Raw genomic sequence first — 25910 nt, 5'->3', positions numbered from 1 at the left:
AGGCTGGCTCACCTGTTTGTTATTTTTTTCCCTTGTGCCATTGCAAAAGCTAGATGGGAGCACGAACTTTCGGCTTCTTGCTTGACAAGGCTATCAAAACTGCTGTGTTCCCTTCCTGGTGAGGAGGAGCACAGGCAGGCTCCTTGTAAAGTGCATGAGGGAATAGACAGCAAGCTCTATAAAAAGCCTTTGTGCACAGCAGCTTCACATCTTCATGGCATGTATAAACACTGCCCTAAATTACTGGTCGTAGACATGTCTGCAAAGTTGGTGCAAGACCCTTGGAAGTGGAAAGACCTCTGGACAAGTGCTTTGGCTTTTCAAAGTTGCTGCAGCCTACAGCTTACCCAGGGAAAGTGTCAGTCACTGCCGGTGCAAGCGACCAGGCAGCTAGAGCCTAGCACATTCACCTGCGTGGTCTTCGTGGATCTGTAGGGTCTGTCCATACATAGGGCTGCGGGAAGAGAAGGTACACCCACTCTTTGGCAGAAGGAAGGACTGCGAGCAAGCGAGACACAAAGAGCCATCTGAGCAGAGAGTTTGTGAAAATTTCCTACCTTCTCCGTATGCGCTGTCTTATTTGCTAAGGGAGCAGTTACTGCCTTTTCCTCATGCGTTGTCTCTGTCTATCTTGTTTTAATTTCTCTTGATCCGTAACAAAGCAAAGAAAGACTGCATTGTGCTGTGTTTACTGTGCTAGGTATCTGCTTCAGTGAGTAAAGGTACAGATTTTCTAATTCCAGGGTAAGTAAGCAGCAACTTAACAAGTGTGAGCAATGGAAGAGAGAAACACAAGAAACCTGTTGGTGGGGACTTGAGCGCAAGAGAGCAGGAGGAAGAGGTATTCTGGCTGTCAGATTTTTGAAATGGGAAGATGCCATCTTCTTGCGTCACGAAATATGAAAATCTGAAGGTGTGAAAAACCAGAAAAAAACCCTGTGATTTTTCAGATAGGGTTTCTGTGATTTGCTGTGCCCGTTTGTGGTATGATGTGTGCATCTGTACACCACTCTCAATAAAATAATTTCATAAGAAAATCACTCTGGTAATGCATTCCTTCAAAAAGCAGGCAGCAATGGCTTCAGGAGACTCAGGAGTTGCCTCCAGCAGCCATCTGAGTGCACCACCTTCCGTGTCAAGCAGGAAACAGCGGAAGCAGGCTGGGGCACTTGGTGCTGGGGTCCTGGGCAAGACACGTGCTCCCCATGCCACCTGCCTTGCTCCATCACTACCTATGGCCACCTTGGGCAAGTGGCTGGGGTGAGACCTTGCATCACAGCATCTGCTAGGGCCCTTACACTGCTGCAAAACACCAAGGGCTATAAAGCGCGGTGAAAGCTTGAAGCCATTGCCCAGGGTTTTACCTCTGAAGCCTCCAGTGAGATCAAGCTCTCATTCCAGATTCATACCTAGTCTGATGTGAGATGACAAACATCAAAATGAGTCTCAGATCTGAAGCACTTATTTTTCTCATTGACAGCAATCAAATCTCTCTGTTTTTAGGCCAAGCTTGTTTTCAAAAGACCCATCTTTTTATTATTTGCACATCTCTGCAATTCTTTCTAAGAGACTTCAAACAGAAAATTCTTATGTGAGTGTACCAGAAGACAATCAAGTTTCAAAATTACTCTTCAAGCCAACCACAAAAAAAGCAGGAGAAAGGAAATCAGGAAGACAAAAATGAGCCCTTGTTACACGAGCAGGCATGAGGTTGCCATTTGCGCTGCGGTTCTTGGCTCTTACGTGAGCCCAGTATGTTCCAGCAGTGCCTTCGACGCAAGCATTATTTGATTAGGAAGCTTGAATTAAGTGGCTACTACTTAAAAAGTAGCCTACCAGACTAAACTATGGGATTTTAATTAAGACACTTCCTTACGAGGAACAGTAAAGGGCACTGAGAACAGGAGCTGTTTAGTGTATTAGCTCCCAGGCAGCAGCCAGGTGTTTAAAGGGGCATTGGATGGAGGTCCCATGGTCTCGCCCTCTGCCCACCCACAGGCTGCGCAAGCCTGCCCACGCTGCTGCGTTGCACCATCATGCAGGCAAGAGTGTTTCGGAGAAGGAGTCCTGGTCACACCTGCTGCTGTTCTTGCTGACTCACCTCATATGCTCTAGGCAAGTCTGGTCTTGAGAGCAGCCCTATGGCAGCTCACACCAGCCAGTGTAGACACAACCGTGATGGCCTAGAAAGGAGCAGAAGTGCAGAGAGAAGCATCTTCTTTAACAGAAGGAAGGAAAAAAGCTGGAGTGCACAAAGATGACCTCTTTCAGGCGTGTGGACCTAGAGGACTTCATGAACATCATAGCCTCCATGAAGAATGGTAAAATATTATATATGCAGCCTACAGGATAGGGTGTACTGGTAATCTGCTGTCAACACTAGCCAGGCAGAGGTGTCTGGAAAATAGCAAACTGCACTAACAGGAACTGAAAAGATAATCCTCTGACTCAACAGGTGCTTGGTGGGGAAGAGATGAGGAGCGGTAGATTAGCGTAAAGAGTGCTAGAGGCATGTGTTGTTCCAGGTGCAGCAGAGCGGAGGACACATCATTTCCTTGGGGATTTGCGTTCTCTGCCGCTTCCTTCCCACACTTTGTCCCCTTGCCCCGCAGCAAATCCAGTTCCCATTTTCAAGCTCCAATGACTGCCCTCAGCTACAAGGCTTTCAATTCCTCCAGCATCTCCTAGATTCCTCGCTCCCCTCACATCCTTATCCTCTCTCTATATATCAGCTGCTTTCTGTGTCCTTCAGCTGCAAACTGGACAGAAGGCAGTACACACTATGCTGTATAGAGCTATAAAGGTTAGCTAAAATAATTGCTCCACTGTATAGAAACTTTCATCTCAGAAGGGCAATGAGTTTGAGTCTCTTTGCTTTCCACAGCTGCCTGTTATCCCAAGACTCACAGGATTTTTGAGATTTCTACCACACTGTCAAATACAGTGGAATCTACTCAGCCTGGTCAAATCTACGAAGATGGGGCTGACAGACACACAGGGACAGCACAGTTGCATAAATTAATTTGCGTTACGAAATCAGTCTACAAAAGAGCTCACTGCTAGATATAAAATGAAATAAAGAGCTTGGTTTCATTTGAGAAGAATTTGCAATCTAGCATATGTGGTTTTCTGCAGGGAAGACTCTGATAAAGGTTTGAATTCCAATCAGGGGTGTAGGCAGAATAAAAGATTAGTCTCTTTCTTTAAATGATGGGAAGAATCAAACCACCCAGTAGACTTGTACAAGGAAACAATTTTCACATCTGTACTCAGATAACAATGATATAGTCCATTTTTGTAGTATACCTCAGTGAAAGATCTCAAAGTGCCTTAGAGTTCATTAACCACTCCTACCTCCATTTAAAATGCACCATCTTTCGAGAGATACGCAATAGCTGTTTTGCACAAGAGCTGACAGGAAATGTGGAAGACATCCCTATTGCCTCTTTCCTAAATGGGGATTGATCAATATGCTAAGGGTTGTTGTACAGTCAAGAGAATGGCTTGGGACATGAGTGTTACACTTCGTGGGTTGCCTCTCTTGACCTAGCTAGATATGCCTACGCATCATTTAGACTCCGTACAGAGCAATCCCATAGCGCCCATGAGGATTTGGCAATGTCATGTCACCAGATGGCAGAACTGAGGACTGAAAGGCAGGATTTGTTGGTGTTGACCAAAAGTTTGTCTCTCAGGATGGCTGTTTCATAACCCATGGTACATGAGTTGCTGACGTCAGTGCAGTTCTCAGGGAATAGGTGATCAAATTACCAATGCAGTCACCAAGGTCAGTACAATTAGCTTTCTTGCTGGTTGCTTCAAAAATTAGCCCAAGGGTTGTCTCAAGCCTTTTCCCACTTACAATCTCATTGGCTTAAATCTAAATCAGTTCAAAACCTGAAGAGTCCAGGAGGGCACATGTTCCTGTACCCCTAGGAAATGGCTGCTGAAAGAATTTGGAAGCACAGTGTCACACAGCCACCAATGCCAATTTTCATCAGTCCAGCCTCAGCCTTGGTCCAGCTATATCTGAGTGGACACATCTTATGATCCCTGTGTGTGACTCTCACAGCTACCTTCTGCCTTACTGCCCCACTTAGAGAAGTCCCATTGATGCCTAGTGCAGGGCTGCCATTCTGCTCCGCTTGGATCTATACCGGAGCCAGACACAGCCTCCTCCGTCACCCCTGCCCTGGAGAACCACAGAGAGACGTGAAGCGGGGCTGGCCCAAGGCAAGTCCCATGCTCCAGCACAATCCTTAGCCTCAGCCTTTAGGTACTAGCGCTCCTGCCGTACATGATCCAGTATGCCACGTGCACCCAACAGCTATCTTCAGTTCCTTTTGCTGGTAGTGAAAGGGGTTGTGGGCAGTTTTAATTAGCATAGTCTTCCCAAAACTGAGCACAAGACTCTTCATATACTCATGGGTTAAGCCACAGGTCTCTCGCTTTTGCAAGAGAATTAAGTCATTATTGTTCAGGAAAGTTTTCTATAAAAGCTTAATTTCGTACTGATGACTGTGGCACATGAACGGCAGCCTCCATTAGCTTTGCAAACCCCATTAAGCTTTTTGTCTATCAAAGGGCTTATTTCCTTTGCCGCTGGCACAAGCATGATGATAGAGCTGAGATCTACCTACACACCTTGCAGCATCCATGCTTTGACAGGCACTTAGGTTTTCAGTTGTTCACTTTATTTACTACCACTGGTTTCCAAACTCCTCTAAGCTCCTGGTTACGCTTTTCCAAAATTTATCCCAATTCACAGTGGCACACATAAACCTCTGTATTATCCAAATAATATCGGTAGTTGCTACTCCAACGGCACCTCGAGCACTCAGTGCTTGAAGCGTTTGGAAGTAATCTGCTTTATTTTGTGTCCAGCTTAATCTGCTCACACATAGCAACTAAAAGAATTTACAAGTATCTCTGTCTGGGAAAGGTGGCCTTCGAAATTAGTTTCCTGTGCTGCAAGGCTGTTTGTTAGCACCATTGCATTGCTAATGCAATAAGAACGGAGCCCTGGGGGGAGCTAGAAGGCTTGAAATCTCCCTGTGTTCAAAAGAGAGTCCCCAGGATTGAACTCTTGCTCTTCCACGACACTTCAGCTCTCTGATTCTCACTTGCAGGTGCTAAAGCTCAAGGCTGGGTCCACAAAGGATAGCCAGCAACTGTACAACGCAAGAACCCAGGGTGGGGGCAAGACCTGGAGACAACTCAGATATAATGGTGCCAACTGATACTCATAACGAAGCCTTCTTACCAGGAAAACCAGAAGAACAAGTGCTAAACGCAACCCTTGCTAGCAGACACCGTGGTGGGTTAGAGTCACCCAGAAGGACACCGGCAAGTCAACCAGGAGATGCTCACAGTTCTGTTCATTCATTTAGTAAAGATAGTAAAGATTTAGTAAAGAAAGGACTCAGATCTTTGAAAAGAATAATGAATTTAATAATAATATTTTAAAAAACCCCCAGAATCGGAGTGGCATAGCCAGTGATGCAATGAAGTGAAAACTGTCAGCTGTGACAAATGAGTCTGCTGCACACAACCCATTGATAAAAAGCTGTCCTTGTAGATAAATTCCTTCACAGACCCCTGACACTCGGGTGGTGGCCTTTTCCATCGCCCTCGTTTTATACATGAGTTTCACAGCATTCCTTCTAGTCCCCTCTGCCTTGTATTGAAAGCGTTCACATGCAAAGCGGACTCAGCATCAAGCGCCAGAGCTCTTTGGAATCACTACAGCAAGTTACAAATGATGTGATCGGATGGTATGAAATGAATAATCTCTGCAAATGGCATGGTGTACTAGCCTGTTTGCTGCATTAGTCAGACACACGCTTCGGTTCAGCAAAGTGCTGCCAAAAATTCTGACCACACCCAGAAGGAAACATGAAAATATTCCTCCTAGGAAAACAGAAAGCTTATTTTAGTTAATTTTTGAAATGAGATGGTGGCCAGCTAGCCAGATTTGACAGAGAAAGAGAAGAGAAAAAAAAAAAAAAGGCAGCTCAGCCCTCCTTCCTCACAAAGGAATTCTAAATCATTCAAAGGGTTTTTTAATTACTGGGCCATTACAGAAATGCAGACAAACGCTGGATGTGTGTGAGCATATGCAAGTGCATGTGTGAATTTATGGGTAAAAGTGTGCATAGATCCTAGACAAGCACACTGCATATCATTAATGTCCCCTTCAAGGGTTTCAGAATATAAGAATGCAAAAAAAAAAAAGAAGAAAGATCTCTGTTAGGTCAAAAACAGACCCGGCCAGCCCGGTATTCTGACTCGGAGAGTCGCCAGTAACAGATGCTTTGGAAAGAATATAAGAAAGCAAGCAAATATAGAGCAATCCTACACTTCCAACAGTCAAGCAGGGACTGTGGGGAACCTTCTAAGCTGGAGGTTGCATCTGTAGCCCAGTTTTTAATAGCCGCAGAGATGCTTACTGCTCAGGTGGTCTCTCTGCATGCTGGGGAGCTTCGCCTTGCAAACAGCGAGGAAGGATCGGCCCCAGGGGCTGCGCTCGGCTGCCGCAGAAAGAGCCACCACCTGCCCCTGCTGCTCCACGGAGCCCCCACTTCAGGGCATAATCAGCCCTGGGCGTCTTTGCTGAGACAGCCAACAAAAGTTATTATAATTATTACAAATTATGGTGATGGACTCCCTAATTCTGCTCAGAGAGGTTATTATACAGCTATTAGACTGCAGCAAAATGTGGCCTCTACTGATCCGGGCTGGTTTGAATTAATGACCCGGAAATGAAAGACTCTATATCCTATTAACAGTCTGCCAAGCTATGCCAGATCCCATTACTTTGGTTTATTTGTAACCCATCAGGAAGGACTCAACGCAAATCCAGATCTGGAGTCGATCCAGAGCAACTCCAAAAGGCACCTCTACAATCACTCTCACACAGCGGAGCAGCGTCTGCCTGGTTTCACCCACCAGCGGGGAAATGTTAATTTCTACGGGGTTTTCTTCACCCAGACACACGTCAGGGAATGACGGTGGAAAGGGACCAGTGAGATGTGAAGAGGAACTTGGACCTCCACGTTGCAAAAGTAATTTGCTGCACTGGTACCACATTGTGATGTGTAAACATGAGACAATTACCTTAAATTTCAACTCTGGTTGGTGTGCAACCTTGGTTTGTACTTCGCTGGTTCCAAAAGAGAGGTGAGTTTGGCAATGGCAGAGGTGCAGGTCACAGCGTGTGCCATGGGTACAGGCCCCAGCAGATACACCCCGTTGCCTGCAACTTGCAACCCCTCTACCTGTCGGTGGATTGGAGCTGGTGGGACCTTCCAGCCAGGACAAGGCCACTGCTATAGAACCTTCCCAGGACACGTTTCCACCACGCTCCTCACCCTACCACCCACGCAACTGTTGGTGCAGGGAGTAACCTAGGTACCACAGCAATAACTTCAGGTTATCATGTTAATTCTAGCAATAAAGCGATAAGGGAATAGCAACAACACCACGCTGGGAATGAGTTATGATCGTGGGGGCCTATGCCGCTCTTGGCAGCTGACGCTAGTGATTGCCTATGGAACAGCCCAGGTAGGCTGTGTGCCGGGCTGACAGCTCCGTCACACGCAGCACTGCAGGTTTTCCCATCTGCTTGCTGCTGGGGACTGCAAGGTAAGGATGAGCACACCATTAAGCTGAGTTGATTCACAAAAACAAGGCCACCCCTTCCCTACCCGCCATTCCCGTCTGATGTGAAAGGAGGAGGAGAAGGGGGAGAAAACGCAGCCCCCTCCCCAGCCCAGGTCCCCCATACCCCCACTCCTGAAAGAGCCACTGCAACGGCATCACCGCCTTGGTGTCTGACTGCAGCCTTGATCCAGTCCAGGCTTTCTGCAGATCCCTACTGGAAGGAAGCCATTTTTCTTGAGTGTATTTCCAAGAAACAGTTGACAGGCTTGGCACAGCTATTCCTGGAAATGTTCAATAGGTCATCTTCTGGAAGAGAGTGCTGACTGATGGAATTGAACAGATCTTGTTCTGCACGCTGCGCGCTGCTCACTCCCTCTCTCGCGATGGCTTGGCCTTCACCTTCGTGCTGTGCCCGGGGTCCTCCTGCCACTTTGGCATCCCCCCCACCCTGGTTTCAGCGGTGCACCGGCCTTGTGTCCAAGCCTGCTCTGCCCCAAAGCAACCCGCAGGGCTCGGCCTGCTGCGAGCCGTATTTCCCTCCTGGCAGCACCGGCATGCTTGTCCTGCACTGCCAGAACAATTGCTGCGCGAATGCGACCGGCCCCAGACCATAAATTACAGCGCTGCCCCTTTGCACGGGCACACCGGCTCGGTGGAAATCTCATGTGTGTACACACACGCACGCGCATGTTGTACATGTGGGACACGGGCTGTCCCACCGTGCTGTCCCCGCTTGTCCCTGGCCGCCCCTCCGAGCTGAGGTATACGGTGGCGGCGGCCTTTTTGCTTTTGCAGCCTGCTGCTGTTCGCCAGCAGCGAGGGAGCGCTGGGTGAAGTCACGCAAAGAGAAAGTTGCTTAAGGTGAGGCATGCCGGCGAGGTAAAAAAAAAGATCAATGTTGGGTGGTTTCTTCAGCGTTTCTCCTGCCTTTAACCTGTTCCTGGTTGTAACTGCCCTGGCGAGATCTATTTCCTTCGTTGATTTGGGGGCGGATCCTGGCACCTCTTGCTTACTGAGGAAAAGGTCTTGGACAGTGATCCCGGCCCAGCCTGAGCCAGGGCAGGTCAGGGTGCCTTGCTGGCACTCCCACCCGCAGCGAGGAACTGCTGCCGTGGGCCAGGAGGGTCTGCAAGCGGGGGCAGTCATCCAGCCTCCCCAGCATGTTTACCAGCCTCAGCATGTAGAGAGTGCCAGGGGCCGTGCCCTCCGGGCACCAGCCAGGGAGGAAAACTGCTCCGTTTCAGGAAAGCACACGCACGTTTGCGCCCCGCCAAGTGCCACAGCCCAGCTCTGCGGCACCCAGCCCCGACCTGGCTGTGGAGGAGAGCTCGGGTCCCACCCTGCGTCTCAGCTCCAGGATCAGGCTTGCCCTTCTGCCCATGACAGGCATTTTCTCCCCATGTCCAGCAAGATTTAGCATGGCTGGCTGGGTTTAATTCTGGCCTAGATAGCTCCTTATCACATTAAAGGATCTTTGCTTCCGTATCACCACAGTTCAGCAGGTATAGGGTGATACCACCAGCAGCAGCCACCTAATGCTCCTTGCCGCTATCCCATGAGAGGAGCAGGAGCAGAGCTTGTCTTCATGACCCTCTCCAGCAGCGTGAGGTGGATAAGGGCCAGGAGGGACAACTGAGCTGCTTAGCTGGGACTAAGCCTCTGCGTTTGGGCTGTGGCAATTCTGCAGGTTAAATAGAGTCTCTGTCCTGAGTCCCATGAGCTTCTTCCTCTTACATAGCCTGTGAATGCAGCTGTTCATTAAAATTATTTTAAAATAATGCTCTGCAGGTTCTGCGTTGTCCCCCTTCAACTCTGTCCACAAATAATAGACATGCGCTCTGCCAGGAATTAAATCTCATCCATATCTGTAAAAACATCAAGACAAAACACACTCAGCTCAAACAGTTGCCAGAGCTGGCACCGGACCTGCTGGGTCCCCAGGCACAGGCTCAGAGAAGCCTTCCCTTTCCCCCTCTCACATCGTGGATACACTGTACTGCTGCTCGATTTCCCCCTTATTGCCCCCTCCTTGATTCCCAGTGGCCCAGAGTTCATCTTCTCTAGGCTGTGGGTTCTTAAAACTAGTTTAGCATACAACTACTGAGATATTTTAAGATGGGAAAAATAAGGACTGGAAGGTACCTCTCATGCTAGCAATGCAAATACGGGTGAACACGCAATGGACACTTGGTCCCTGCACATCTGGAGCACACCCACTTCACATCTTCCCACTCGCTCTTAGACAATGCAAATCTTCCCCATTGGAAAAATTCAAAGCATTTTTTCAAGGAGAAAGTAAAACCACTGCCCCTGCTTACTGGTGAGCGGAGAGGTCTGAAAGGGGGCTACACTGAGCTCACACCCCCTGGGGCATCCAGGACAACAATGCCAAACTAGAAGCCCCCCCCAGAACGGACCACAGAACTCATGGCTGCTCACCCCATTACAAACACAGGAACCAACTGTGCAGTTCAGCCCAAAATGAGGACTTTCCACAGAGCTGGGAGAAGCTATGAAACAAAAAGGTCATTTTAGAGAAACTCTTGCAAAGGGAGAAAGTTGTAATCCTTCCGAGTAGAGAACAGGAACGCGTCTTTACTCTTTGGGCTCTACCTCCAAAGACAGGGGCTGAGGAACGCTTCTCCCACAGACACCCTCTTACATATGGGTGCGGCACGTCGGGATGAAAGCCATGCCTGTGGCTTCCCTCTCTCCTTCCCTTGCCCCAGCCCACATGGGTCCTCTCATCCACTGTTGATAACCCCAGACACGTGTTCACCATAGACCTGCTGCCGTCTTTCTATGAACTGAGCTCATTGTGGAGTTCGACCTGCTCTGTAACATTGACAAAGCCGTGTTTTTCCAAATCTATGCCTTCTAGTCCTTTTTTTTTTAATGCATTAATAAACACCTCAAACCATCATTTGTTACTGACTTAATTACCGGTTGTCACCACTCGGCAAATCTTTTAAACAGCTGACAGTGGGAAACACCCTGTCGTGCACACTATACAGGATGAGCTCTTGAAAAAATAATCTCTAAAATAAAAAAGGAGTTGTTCATAGTGACACTTTATGGGGTCCTTGCTTCCTAGTGGGTGGACATACAGAAAAACGTGCAAAAATCCTGTATCCAGCATTCATTCATTCATTGATTCAGAAAAAGCTTCTCAGAGACACTGCATAATTTTCAGAAGCTCATGGATGCTGGTGGGACCAGCTGCCGTGCCTTCCTGGGGGTCTGGTGCTCCCCACCCCGCCGGAGGCTGGAGGCTTTGCGGGGCTGTGTCAGGCTGAAAAACACGTCTTTCACCTGACCTTCAAGAGACCATTTTCTTTAATGTGAGGCTTGCCAAGTCTACAGGAAAAGCAGTTTATGGCTAAATGCAAGTATGTTGGGGTAAGAGCGGGGAAGGGGTGCAGCAGAACGGGACAAGTTGTGGTTTCTGGGTAGCTGCAGAAGAACTCATCCTCCTCTGGCTGAGAAAGAACTCTCAGCTTACAGTTTGGGACAGGATTCACATACATATATTTTGTCATACAGTGTTTATTAATAGAATGTGCTCTCCTTCCCCAAACCCAGATTCCCTATAGCTCAGTGTCTGCTGACTGGCAGCTAACAGTCAGTGTTGCTTTGTCATTTTCCTTCAGAGCTGTGGTTTTTTAGAAGCTATTTAGAAATGTCTCTGCCATTTTACTTGCCTGTTCATCTCCCCACTGTCTGGCCAGCTTGTGGCTGATAATTCTCAGTGACTCACAGATAAAACCTATTTAAAAAAACCCCTAAGCAGTGACGCACCAGATGTGCAGTGAAATTTTAAAAACATGCTATGACTTTTTAGGAATACATGCAATTAATATTAAACAGATGCCTGAAGTTTCCTGCACAGCTGTTTCTCTATTACGTGTCATGACTTTTAATGGCACTGAGGTGAGACACACAGACATGAGGAAATGCAAGACTATTCCAAATTCAAGCTTTTAAAATTCTAGCAACAAAGAGGGGAGGAAAAAAAATAAAAAGCCAAACCACCAAATCTCTCACAAGGCGCAAAATGGAACATTTTTGCTTGGGTGCTTCACAGAAAAAAAAAGACAGTGCAGTATCTCAGTCAAGGTAACACGCATGATCTACTGCTTGGTACTTTGTCACTGTGGTGAGGCACTCTCATCTTTATTGGCTTCCTCCAATAGACCTATTTTTGTAGCAGAGATCCACTCTGTGTTTATACACAGCTAGGACTAGAACTGGATTACAAGGCTGCATTTTGTTCGGCAAGAATCCCTCTTGCTGTGTGTGAACTGTTTATACAAACCAAGTAGGTCTTTTTTTCCAGGGAAGCTTGTCCACTAAGTTTCAATTTCCTTTTATTGGATACACGAGCCGTTTATTACTCCCTGAAAGGCCTCCCTGAAACTCACGTTGTCAGGAGCTCCACAGCTGGTGAGGTGGCAGCGTTACCGCAGGGGCCATCAGCATTGGCAGCCAGAACCGTCAGGAGCTGAAAGCACCTTGTCTCCAAAATCAGGACTTTGGGGTGGGACTGATTTAATCTCACACAAGGGATGGGATTCATCTCAATTAACGTACATACCTACAGCTGAGCTAGGCATCAATTAAAGATGCTGGGGTGTGAATTCATCTCATCCTAACAAAAACATAAGGAAAGGCAGATGAACTGCACCCAAAGGGTGCCTGCTTCTCTCCCTTGACTATAAAGGATGTGATGGGGATCAGCTCTGATGTAGGTGTCTCTACAGCAGATATCTAAAGTTAGATCCTTCTAAGGTTTTCTAACACTAAATGGTTGACCAAAGCAAGTCACCTATGTTCCCTCAAAAGCCAGTGGAAAAGAGGTCCTTCTAGAAGGTGTCACACACATCTACCTGACAGGTGGCCTAAGCTGCCTACCAACGGTGACTGTCTTCCTTCTGCTGTCTATGGAAGAAGCATAGGAGACATGCCTGATCTTTAGCTGGTGAGAGCTAGAAGGGATGAAGTCAGTTCTCTATCTCATAAGGTTACTTTTCTTCAGCATCACCCCCTCACCCATGACCTCAGGTCACCCAGACCATCTTTTGGCTGGTATGGTGTAAATGCATCGATGCTTTCATGTTTCCTCCAATATCTTTTCTGGCTCCAGGGTTAAGCAGTCAAAGTGACACACGAAAGACTCTGAATGCTAAGCAGCTCCACCTTGGGCACCCTACAGGCCCTTACCCATAGGGTGCAGTTCCCCCTCCCACCCACTGCCCTCCCTCCCAAGGGAATTTCCATTGGCCCCAAATTCCTCCAGCAGCAGCCTCTGTCGCTCCCTGTGTCCCTTCGGAGGCTCGTTATAGTTCTGATATCTGCTCTCTCGCTGTTCATTATGCCTTCTGTGGGGAGTCACAGCCAGTTTATCAGCTACCAGGAGCATGCTTTCTGGGCTGAAAAGCAATTTCCTTTTCTCCTCTTATTGCAGGAGCCTAAGAAGGGTTTGATTTATGCCATCAGTTTTAGATTTAAAAATCTTCAGCTTCACCTAGGTACATTTCCTGGAGATCGGCAATGCTTAGTATAGTAAGCATTTAGTAATGCTTAACAGATGAGCAATTCTGTTATGCCATATGATCATCTCTTATACACTAGGTCTGGATTTTTCCTACCATGTTAGTTATAGCCAGTGTCAAATGGTGTCGTTCATCTTTTCCTCCTTCTCTTACCAAGCTTACGTTTCCAGGAGAGTTCACAGCAGCGAACGTGGCAGCCCTTCGATGCTGCTTCTGATCAGCTGCACTTCTGGCTTACTTTTGTGCAGCACTCTTTGTTGCTGTAATAGCCCTTAAAAAACATAAGCGGTTGCCAATGTGCTCAAGTACAGGGGAACACAATGGCACTATTCGAGAAATGCTGGCTTTTTAACGGAAAACACTGCTGTTTGCCAGGAGAAGTGGCATTCACCACGACATGGACAGCTCAGACTCAATGGGCCACACTCACTGTTGCTGGATTTTTGCTGGGCCCATCAAAAGCATGAGTCACTGTGATCCACCCTGAGGGTCCACACAAGCCCACACTGAAGATGTCCATGGTGGGGGAGGTAGAGTGGGACTGGCCACAAGCGTGGGTCAGGGCCACCTTGGGCATATGGCAGAGGGGCACCCTGAGGAGTGAGCAGGAGCACGGGCCTCCGTACTAGGCCCAGCACTCCCCAATTCCTCTTCTCCAAGTTGGGAACAGGTTGCCCAGAGAGGTGGTAGATGCCCCATCCCTGGAAATATTCAAGGCCAGGTTGGATGGGGCTCTGAGCAACCTGATCTGGTTGAAGATGTCCCTGTTCCTTGCAGGAGGGTTGGACTACATGACCTTTAAAGGTCCCTTCCAACCTAAACCATTCTATGATTCTGTGATTCCAAGCTCAAGGTGCCTTTTTTAACAGCACTTAAGAGAACAACCTGCATTTCTCAGATGAGACACTCGAGTGAGCTTTTGAAGCAGTCGATGTTTCTGTTGACTTACTTTGGTTCCCAAGGAACCAGTTATTTTGATTGCCAGTTTCTTGAAGCAAGGCTGTGTTATTGACTTACAGCCCCACACCAGAGCCAGGCGAGCGCCTCGCAGCCTCAGAGCAGCAGGCAGGTTTCTCCGGTCAATGGAGCCTGGCCTTCCTGTGGTGCCCTCCAGCTCCACCAGGGCTTGCGTGGTTAAACATGCCCCCAAACTAGGGCCCAAAAGCCAACAGGAGGCCTTGGATGGGGTGGCCAAGCATCATCGTCCAGACCTGCACAGCACAGGTCCTGACCTTGGCTGTGTGCTCGTGTGTCCTGTGCCAGGAGGCGGCGGTGGCTGCACACCCCTCAGGCGGCGCTGGGTGAGCAGCAGTCGTGGCCGGAAGCGTTTGCAGTTGGCCGTGCTTGGCCAGGTGCTTGCTGGCTCCTCTTTCGGGTGACGACTTTGCTTCAGTCGCTCATGGCTTGTCACCTTGCCAGGATGCACACCCTGTGGGATTAGCTTTTGGAAAGCACAGCTGCGTGCCCTGTGAGCAATGTCCCTTCTAGGAAAGCACGTTAAACCTGGAGCCAGCCTGTCAGCTGGATTTCAGGGTGAAATCTGATGTGTTGGTTGTGTCTGCCTGGGAAAAGAAAAAAAAATAGACAGACAAATTCTACCTGCTGTGGCATCTGCTGGCGTCAGAGGACACATCTCCTGTGTCTCTGCTAGCCTCCTGGCAGGGATGGGGAGCCAGTGGGCAGGGCCCTGGGACACTGCCGAAGACAGGGCGGTGCTGGAAGCGAACCCTCCAGGAGCTCCGGAGCTCATTCCCTCCTCTCCCAATCCCTTTATTCTTGTCCTCTACACACGCATGCACACGTGTCCCTCTCTGATCTGTTTGCTATTCCCTGTCTTCACCAGGCGCCTGGGGGCTGACGCACCAGAGCCCCAAGCTGACATGGAAGCAGAGAAGCCGACAACCTGTGACACGGAGCCTGGTGCGCAGCTGAAACAGAAAAATCATAGTCCTCAAATTCACAACAGGCTGGTCAGCCAGATGCAGGGCTTTGTTTCCAGCCTGTTTTTCTTCAGATCTCTGCTATTATTCTCACAAGAGCCTGGTGTGGCTCTTGCTTTAGATAGCTAGTTTCAGGGTCGGGTTGGTTTTTTTTTTTTCCAGAGTTCTGTGGGACCAAATTACTTGGTGCTGGGTGAGAAAACCTGTGTGTATCACAAGGAGGAAAACCTCAGGTTGACTCTTTGAGGCCCCATGTTGGCACGCTTTGCACAGCGGCTGAGAAGCATACCCGTGCTCCTCAGAGCTCTCTCTGCTCTGCAGAGGTTTCAGCGCTCCACCCTGCTCGCCGTGCAATGGCCGCTGGCTCAGAGAGCAAACCCCAAGCGTGCACTAAGTAAATAATCTTGGGCTCGCTACGCCGTTGTCGAACTCTGCTCATCAGAAGCCTGCACTGCTCTACAAGTTGCAGCCTGAAGTGCTTTCTCAAATGTTGCAAAGTCAGGACTAGCAATGGAGAGGAAGAATATGTAATTATTGAAGCTCATTTCACATGCAGACATCAGACTTGACAGCACAGCGAGCCCAGCACGATGCAAGTAAAATTCCTACAGAAGGCTTGATTTCCCAGGTCCCTACGTGGCTTGTTTGTTAATCCTGAGATTTTTCTCAGAAGTCTCTATTATCCAGAACAGGGGTGTGTGCTGATTGCACACTGCTTCTTGGAAATTACTGGGAGGCAGCTTACTGGGAGGTAATGCTAGATGGGAATCTGAACAAAAGGTGTTGCTTAAGCATTTTGAAGAATAATTGAGCACTTGCTATGCAGTTTGTTTAATAACCTGAAAGATGGATCCTTATCGGGAGTCTCCACATGCTCCAGTTATTCAATTGCTTTCTTATTTAAATAAAGCCTAGCAAATGTGTCCATAAAAATAAAATTACCTCATAAAAGGCAGTATCACTGAGGGCTGCCTGCTCAGATAATTGAAAGTTGCATTTTCCTGTTAGTATGTCTTTATGTCCTTTTTGTTACAGGGCTGTTGGGTGCCTGTTGGGCTTTCAAGGGCGATGACTGTGCCACGCATCCCCAGCACCGGTCCTGTTAAGGTGCCATGCAGGCAAATGTGGTTGTGGGCTCATCCTGACCAGCCTCAGCCAAGTGGGAACACTCCCAGCCCCTTCCTGGAGTTGTGAACTGGGAAGCATCACCCTCCTGGCAGAGAAGGTATCACTAAAAAATCAAGCTATCAAAGGAGTGTAAGAGTCTCCACATGTCTGCTTCCTAGGGAACGATGTTCAGCAAAAAAATACCCCCACTCTAGTTTGCAATGATTCCCTTCAGGATAATCCAAAATTAACAGTGCAAAGATGGTATAATAGAGTCAATAAAAATAAAATAGCTGATGATTGAAATCACAGTGAACAGCAATGTGCAGATGTATCTTGTGCTAGAAGAGTCTGCATATTTTGAAAGTCAGAAGGGCTAATTTTGAGGCCCGCACCTGAGCTGCATGCCATGGGGCAGGATGACTTACAGCTGCAGAATGACCAAGTGCAACCATCCTAATCTTGGGGCAAAACTCACTCTACCAGCACAGAAATCAAACCAGGAAGCAAGTGCTGGATCAGCTCTGAATTTAAGAAAAAAAAAAAAAAGGCATTGTTAATCAGAAAATAACTCTGACTCTGGAAATGTATCTTCAACTAGAAACATTGCTATTGCTGGTGGGATCTGCACTTGAGCAGTGCTCCCAGCTAAGGTGGTGTCCTACCCTGCCCTGAGCCTGTTCATGGAGGAGACTCTGTCATGCAGAAACAGACATGTTTTATGCCTAGACATGCATTCCCTAGAAAGGGCTATGACAGCATAACTAGCCAGCAAGTGAAAAGAGCCTCTGAGCATACGCTGCAAGGAGTTATTAAGGAGGTCTCTGTGCATCCTGTCTCTGTGAATGAGCTTGCTCCTGTGTGGAGGAGGTCTGGGTAACATCCCAGGAAGCTGATGGCCTCTCTGCACACACCACGTGGACATTAATGCCAGCCACGGCAAAGCACCTTTCCCACTTTACCCTCCCAGAGTCTAATGGGTTTGTCCCTCTTCTGGGCAGAGGGCAGCTCAAGTACCTGGCTCATTCAATCCTCTATGCCCTCTTCTAAGTGTGACAGCAAGAGCTGGTGCTGCGTAGGTCAGATGTGAAAACTGTAAAGACAGAAGAAAAAAATTGCACAGACTGCCGTTAGGTTGCTTTCCTTTAGGGTCGACAGTGGCTTTGGATCCTTGATCTCAAGGTGGAAAACTCCATGAATCTATTAACAATCTCCTGAGCCATCAAATCCCACCTCTTAGAGGATTATTCACATTCCAGAACTCAAAATGATCTCGGTTTTGGAAACATACCGATGTCCTTTGCTGAATGGCTCCACTCCTCTGTTCTTTTTCCTTTCTCATGATGCTTACTTTGAAGTGAATAGCATGAAGTAGCACTTGAGCAGTGAAAAGAGGACCCCATAACCCAGAGTGCTTACTACACCCACAAAAAAACCTTTCCTTTTTATTGCCCCAAATCCATAAAGACTGCTTTTCAAAGGGAGGTAGTAAAAGTACCACGCTTCAGCAGGTTCCAATTAAAGAAGGCCTAATCCAAATCGCATTGAAGTTAATAAGAGACTTTTTGTCTCTGTGCTGCTGGGGCTTGGACCAGACATCAGTGTCAGAAATGGTATCTGTAACACGTGCAGACATTTTCATGCATTCACTGCTGCAGGAGAGCCAAGAGTCTTCCTGCACCATTATCAGCTCTACTGATCATTCAGCTCTCCCCAACAGCTTCAAAGATGTCCCGATTCATCTTTTTTTTTTTCACAACTAAAATGCTAGGTTCAGAAGTGAATTCCACTAAAACACATTCTTTCTTCTTTTTTTAATTTGGAAAGTTATTTCGAAATATTATTTCCGTTTCCGGCAATAAGAAATGTTCCTTCTTCTCAGGAAATCAGTTTAAGAAGACACCATATTCAGGCAAAAAAAAAAGCCAAATCATGAGATTTATTTTTAGGTCTATTTATCAGGTGAGAGAAAGACACCTTGAAAGTTAAAATTGTTTCCATTTAGTGAAATCTGGACAAAACTTTTGAATATTCTTTGTAAATATACAAAGCTTTTAGGAACTGCCTTTTCAGCTCTGCTTCTACTATGCCTTGACATTAGTCCATGGCTATTGAGAATATGGATGTTTATAAACAGATCAACTCTCAGAGACTGTTTTTATTTCCAGTAAGAAACAAAATTGGCAGCATGACCACATTTAGCATCAGATGAGCATGCCTTTTATGTTCTTTGAATATAATATGACTTTGTTTATTTTTCCAGCCTTTCACAAAATGTTTTATTCCATAGATTAATGACTGTCATAACATATGACTCAAGATGGAAATTTCCCCCGCATCATCTGGGAGAAGCGCCTCAAAGATGACTGCTTTTTCATTTTACTCTATACTCCAGACACTGTTCAATGGGGTGTAAAGCCTCCTTAACATGGTTCTGCCCTGAGGAGATCCCTCCTTTGTGATCATCCATGCTGCTGGTGGGAAGTGTTGCTCTTAGACCTTGCCTATTGCTATGCTAAGAGTCCACCTGTACTTGCAGAGCACAAAACAGCTTTTATAAAGCCTACTTATCACTTAGGGTAGATAAATGGGACCTCCAAGTCTCCTTTTTGGACCAAGGAAGAAAATGAATGACTACTTTTTCCAAGGACTAGAAGCTAAGCCATCCATTTCAGTGGAAGGTCCAGCAGGGGCCATCTTTACGCTTTCCTCTCCCAGAGCTCCTAAACACAGCCACAAAAAACTAGATAGTAATAACACCATTTTCACTAGCAAGGCTTTTTCAACATTGGTTAAGAAACCCACACACATCAGAGAGCAGTTGCTGCTGGCTAACCTTTGCCCCTGAGCCCACGTGCCAGCCTGAAGCCCAGCGTGGCCACGTGCCTCGCTACAAGCGATGAGCAGTGGAAGAGGGACAAGTCCTTACTGGGGTCTGCTGCTGGCCATCAGCCTGCCTTGTGCACCAATCCTGGGGGCACAGTGGGCTGGGAGGACAGGAGCCCCTGTGCAAGCCCCCTGTTATCACCCAAACTGGTGGCACAAGGGCGTTGAGGCGAAGGGAGAGATGGGGAAATTAGTTCACTGAGTTGCCTCACTCGTGAACAATACTCAAGTCACAGGCTTGTCTATGAGTGAGATTTAAATAAATAACATTTGCTCCCAAATTAACCAGAGAAGAATAAACATTTTAAGACCTTTTGGCTGTCCTAAAAGAGAATAAGAGGCCTTGCTATACATCTGAAGAATTAAATTGTCTTAATTGCATCCTTGTGCAAAATAAAGCATTACATACAGAAGAAAAATATTTTTAAGTGGATGGAAAAATCCACTGGGTTAAAGGAATACTACTGTCAAGTTAAATGTGTCCCTGCATTTGTGTGGTGCAAAAACAAGCTTTAATAAAACTGAAGAGTCTAATAGGAACATTTCCATGAATTTAAAAATAACAGCAATGGAAACAATCTCATAAAACAAGTAAACCTCTCCCTTCAATATTTGCAACTCTAGTACTGCAGCATTAATTTAGGGCCTGGGAATGTGAAAGTAACTATAAATTATGAATTAAGTACTTTGTTCTACAGTATGAGAGGCTAGGTTTTATATACCTTGTCTAGCTGTGGCTCCTTTAATTTCAGTATCACTGCTGGGATGCAGAATTTAGCCCACTTAAAGACCAATTTAAATGGAGAAATTACCTGATGTTATACTCACCCATCAGGTTTCCAGTGGCCCACAGCAGATACACAGAAGGATACCTGACTTGTAAGGAAGGCTTCTTTGGCATGACATTCCATACCTTCTGCAGGCTGTTTTCTTAACCGTTAAAAAGACTCCAAATATATTCATTATGGATAACCTGACATTGGTCTTAAAAATGAAGTACATGAAATGCAAAGTTCACCCAAATAAGAAGGTGTCAGGGCCTAGTGAGTGTGCCCACTATACTGCCTTATCACCCGGACTGGTTGCCTTCCTAGAACACCAGGCTCATGCTGGGTTAACTGGGGATGACGCCCTTGGAGACCAGCCTCTGTTAAGACTTGGTCCACGCTGGCTCAGAACAAGGTAAGGTACTTGCATTTACGTTGTCGGGAGCCAGGGACAACGCTTTGCCCCTCTTCCCCAATGTGCAGACCCTGCTCCTGCCAATCTCCCTGGCACAATTGCTTCAGAGTCTTCATCACACTCCCTGCGCTGGGCTGTGCTCATATGAATTTGCCAAATGTCTGTACACCTGCTCTAGAATGATTTTCAACCAAAACAAATAACATGCCAGCATTAATGTATCTTGAAACAGAAAAAAAAATAAAAATCCCAAGGCCTAAATTGACCTACATTGTTTATTTGGGATTTGTTGATAGACTTAAACTCTGTAAGCAGCCATAATAGAATATGATTAGTTAAGATCTGAGTAGGGTATAACAGGATCATGATTTACTGAAGGTCAGAACTGTATACAGAAGATTAAAACCAAAATACCATCAGCTTGCTTCAGGACCTGCAGAAGCTGATCCTGCCAGGATACGATTTCTGCTTTCACGCTTCTGAAAAACACGGCAGACAGGATTTCCTTAAAATGTCTTTGTCTTTCCTAATTTCCCATATGTCTTCCAAAATGTGGGTATAGGAAGAATTAAAAAAGCTGTAAAGTTCATTCTTGCCCCAATAAAGACTTCCAACAAGGTTGTTAAGCTGTTAAATTATATGGGGCAGATCTTGTAGGATGGGAAGTTACTTGGCAATGACTCTGCAGATGAAACAGTCTACTGTAACTTGTTCATAAACAGACCTGGAAACCCTGCATCCAAACTTCGTTCCTCATTTACTGCACAGCAAGCTGCTCAGGGAGAATTAAAACTTATTCTGCCTCTGATCATCAGGCCTCAGAGAGCAGCTGGTTACTTCATCACCTGTGGATACATACCCTGTGGACTGATCCCTGCTTACCTGGTCAGGAAAAACCTCAGTGGTTTCTTCCAGCAGAAAGAAAATCTCCTTGACAGGAAGGAAGGAGGAGAAAAGCCCAAGTTTTACTGTTCTTCTGAATAAAATCTAATCATCACTGGTGGTACAATTACAGCTGTCAAAGAACTTGGGACAGGAGTGTCGAAGCTGCCCCCATTAGATGCAGAAAAGCTGGTAAAAAGCAAACAAGCCTGGTGGAAGGCACAAACTGGAAGGAGAGCAGTCAGGAGTTAATCTTAACCAGAAAGGATTGGTAAGCTTCAGTGCCCTGCTGGGCATGCGGTAGTTGGAGAAAGGTGCCTATGGACACTCGGCCCAAGAGTAAAACTTGTGTGAAACAAGATTGCCTGGATCCAGAGCACAGTACAAAGACTCGGCAGGCACCAGGTTTTCTCCCAGTTTATTAGCAGAGACAAACATGGGCAACTTAGAAATTGTCTCATTTTTTAGGCCCCTTCTCACTCTGTTTGCCTGCTCCTGCCTATCTTCCGGCCACTTTTCTACTGCATGTCTTCCCTGAGAACTCCCTACTCGTGTTATGCTAAGAGATGGCATATGTGCACAGTGTCTGTCTCCTTGCAGAAACCTACACCCATTAAACAGTAACGGGAGAAACCCTCCCAGGCACACTAGGTTCCTGTTACTTCCACTTACGGCCAGTTTCAAAGGCAGGCTGAGGTGGCAGCCATCTATCCTAGCAAGAAACTGTAAGTGCTAAAACTTTTATAAATGTGAAATTAGCCACCTGCAATAACCGTTGTAAAATTGTTAAATTAGTAACAGTGATTATTCTAATTTCTTGCTGGGATATCAGAGAACTAGCATGGAACAGCAGTAAAAGAGGCTCCTACATAGTCCAGAAAATAGGTTAAACCAAGTGTTGCTCCTGCAATGAAACCAGAAACCTTGCTGAACTCACTGCAGGGCCGCCTGCTTGCAAGGATTTTAAGTGTCACCGTATATCCCCACTGGAATAGTACAAAAGCGAACAGGAAAGAGTGATCCATTTTTTAATGCCTGCTAGAAATTAATCTGGCATGAAAAGAATTACAAGTCACAAGATGCCATAGAAAACTGGAATGTTTAAGCTTAATAAAACCACAGTTCCCAGCCCCAATTTTTTTTTTCCAGCGTGAGGCATCAGATCTTCAACATAGATTTCTGTGAATCCTCTGTATTTAATTTAACAAAGTACTTGAAAGCTCCCAATCAACAGCAAGGCTTCACTCAAGCATGTACTGTATCACAGAGGGATCCACTTCTTCTGCCATCAGACTAGCCTGCAGACTTTGGATGGTTGCTTTTTTCCCCAAACGCTGTCTCCACAGGACAAACGCGGCTACGATTTGTGACTGCAGGTTGTGAGGGTGATTGACTTTACATCGATAGATGTCAGTATGGGACAAACCCAAGCACAAAATTATATGCTCCCATTCGGGTCCCAGTCTCCTCGCAAGTTTGTTCAGCTGCTGATCTGTTGGCGCAGCCTCCAAAATACACGGTGCAATTTCAGTTACATCTGTAAAAAAAGAAAAAGAAAAAGAAAATGCATGCACACATCACTAGGCAATGCTGCAAATATTAATATCAGACCTTGACAAAGGAGAGAATAAGCAAAGTTGAGGTGAAATAATAAATTAATTAAAGAAACAGAATACATACTCACCTAGAAAAAATAATTAAATAATCAATCAGAAGCTTAATCAGAGGAAAACTAATCCTCAGTGGAGCCTTGAAGTTCTGGGTGTCAATAATCGATATAATCAGAATCCTACTCCAAAGCCAAGACTTCCAAAAGTAATTATCAATTTTGGGATAGTAAACAAGAAAGGCCTTCAAGGAACATGTTTCCAGACGCCATCACCCTCTGAAAATCAATCTGCTTGCACCAGTATGATATAGTGACAAATGACAAACATGGGACCAATCTTATTACTCCTATTCTGTGACTCTGTTTATATACATCAGAAATAACTTTGATTCCTTAGTTACTAGGTATTACTCTATTTTTTTTTTTTTTTTTTTTGCTGAGGGTTGTTCACAGGAAATTCTTCTTTCTGTTGACAGGAAATTCTTCTGTCTCCTAATATGCTACCTACCCTTTGTGCCCTGTCATATATGGCAAACTCGTCCTGAGGAGACCAGCTTTGGAGGCTTTTCTTCTATTTGAATGAACTCCTAAGCATGGTTCAGGTGAACCCAATTGAACAGGGCATCAACACTGTTCCCCAATATGAATTATGCTTCCTTATCCCTCATCGCACTCCTGAAAACAGGTATGTATGTGCTACCGTCCCATTCATCTGGTCTCCTTGAAGCTGTTTTCAGGAGAGTGCAAGGAAGCCCCATGGTCTTAGTATTGCCCAAGTACCCAACATAGAATTATAGAACAGCTTGTGTTGGAAGGGACCTTTCAAGGTCATCTAGTCCAACCGCCCTGCAAGAAGCTGGGACATCTCCAACGAGATCAACTTGCTCAGAGCCCCAGCCAACCTGTCCTTGACTGTTTCCAGGGATGGGGCATCTACCACCTCTGTGGGCAACCTGTTCCAGGGTTCCACCACCCTCACTGTAAAAAATTATTTCTTTATGTCCAGTCTGTCCCAGAATGCACTCTTCATCTGAGAAGACGTTTAGCATCAAACTGGTACCTGAGTCACAGAGGACAGCAGTATTAATAGCAGAGTGAGAGAGCACAGTGCTATTCAGAAACATGCTGTATGGGATCCATCTCATCTAACCCCTCCTGAACTATTTATACTAGGACTAGTTATCTCTAAGGAGAGAAATAGGCTCTTCTAGAATACAATCCATCTCACTGGAAAAAAAATCTCTAAAATAATCAGATGAATTACTCCTCTAAATGTGCACATTTCTCTCCTTTGACTGTAAAAGGAGCGCTGGATATAAGCTCAGATGTTGACGTTGACGCTGTAAACACCCAGTGCTGGTGAAAACGATTCTCTGCCTGCAAATTCAAACCACATACCAGTCCCTTTAAAAAGGTGCACTTAGAAAAGCAGCATAAGGTATCTATAAAGCATATTTGCTCTTCAACACTCTTTGCAATCACAAGCTGAAATGAAGGGTCAATGCAGCCTGCAATTGCTGCTCTACTTTTGCTGCTGAAGCTACTGCGTCAAAACAGAGCAAAAATATCCTCAAGAAATTGCTAATTATAGCCTGTCGCTCTGAAGCAGCAGACTCCCTACAGAAGAGCTGGTTTGCAAATTCTAATTTATAGCTCCAATATCATGCCTGCAGTCTCCACTGCAGCAGAACAGCAACACTGGAAAGCACCTCTCCTTCATTTTATCAAAAGTAATTGTTTTTGCAAAAAATACCCAGAGTGTGCAAACGTTTGTACAATTTAAGCCCAATCACACATAAGTACTATACAAAGCTGCTTTGAGTAAAGGGAAAATTGCTTTCTGAAGAGTATTTAGGTCCTTTTGATCTTTCTGTCTCCAGATTGCCAAAGGAACCCAGGTCAAGCGGCTGGTTGGGGGCCAGGGCAGAGGATGCACAGCTCCCGAGGAAGGCTGAGCAATACTGGTGGGGCTGCCCTGCGCTGTCACTTCACACACGACACCAGCTCCACAGGTAAGTCAGGACAAGGGAGTGCCATTCATGAATGCAAATATTTGAGAATAACTAAAATTTAAAATACATCGTGCTGTCACCAACACTACTTTTTGATACTAAACCCTTGAATTGGCTTATGGTCAGCTACTAAGCACAAAGCAGGGTGCCCAAAGGAGCTCCACCTGCCAGCCTGGGCTTTTCGCTCTCATGCCGGTATTTTTATGCTTCATGTTCACTAGCAGAATGATTTTATGATACTGAAATGTGATCAAGCAGGGAGGCCGAACAATAATACATGTCAGCTTGTCCATCCAGCCTTTGATATTAGGCGGATTTTTTTACTACAACAAGTATCTTGCCTTCAGCCTGTTATCAGCCCTTTAATAAGAATAAGAATAAAACCCATCCAGGAAATCTTTTCATCTTAGGCTAGCATCTGATTCTAATATGGATGCAGAAAATTCTGGGAGAGAAGCCAAATGTTAAATTTAATACAAAGGACTGTTATTTTAGTCCCATTTTATGTTCTGTGATAGCTCTTTTTCAGCTCTGATACGAAGTCACTGAGGAAAATCTGAGACAAATATTACATGATGGACAATATTATTTAGAGATATAGAGAAATATTTAGTGAGATCTTTTAGTTATGACAAATGCAAAATCACAAAAAGATCTGGATATGTTCTAGGATTAATGCCACTCTTTATTTAATAAACAAAATGGCATTTCAGGTAAAAGGGAAATGAATTTTCTGTGCTCCGCACCCAAGCTGCTTTGAACATACTGCAAAAACATTAAAGCTGCCTTTTTTTAGTTATGTTTACTACAGACTCTCACTTATAATCTCCATTTGTCAGGAACTGCCTGAGGGAGATAACAAGATGAGAGCAAAAGTTTCAATTATGCAGATCTTGCAGTTGCATTTGAAAGGTATGTTTAGGATACTGAGACCTCAATCTTGCAAAAAATACAAAACTCTTCTTGATTTTGGGTGGATCCAACATGGAGGTGTACGTGCTTATGTTAGAGATATGCTTCAGCTTAGCAAAGCGAGGACTGTGCTGTTAGAAACGGGAAGAAGCGGGGCTTGGGGCAC

General features: G+C 45.9%; 2 protein-coding genes across 5 annotated transcripts in view; both read right to left on the bottom strand.

Moving 5' to 3' along the window:
* Window positions 1-25910, bottom strand: part of MRPL42 (mitochondrial ribosomal protein L42) — a 221131-nt gene that overhangs the window by 76571 nt on the left and 118650 nt on the right. The gene's annotated exons all lie outside the window — the stretch shown is intronic.
* CRADD (CARD and death domain containing adaptor protein) overlaps window positions 21613-25910 on the bottom strand; it is an 82848-nt gene continuing 78550 nt past the window's right edge. For 2 of the 3 annotated variants that reach the window (XM_086750311.1, XM_086750300.1), the window contains one exon: window positions 21613-22748. In XM_086750311.1, coding sequence (XP_086606437.1) covers window positions 22453-22748 — 296 coding nt within the window. In that variant the 3' untranslated portion in view covers window positions 21613-22452. The remainder of the gene's footprint in view (window positions 22749-25910) is intronic. The other variant, XM_086750321.1, reaches the window with a different exon arrangement.

Source organism: Chlamydotis macqueenii, chromosome 1 (genome assembly GCF_036417535.1).
Source record: "Chlamydotis macqueenii isolate bChlMac1 chromosome 1, bChlMac1.mat, whole genome shotgun sequence".
NCBI lineage: Eukaryota > Metazoa > Chordata > Aves > Otidiformes > Otididae > Chlamydotis > Chlamydotis macqueenii.
Note: the sequence above shows the minus strand (reverse complement) of the source record. Positions and strands in the feature narration are given on the sequence as shown.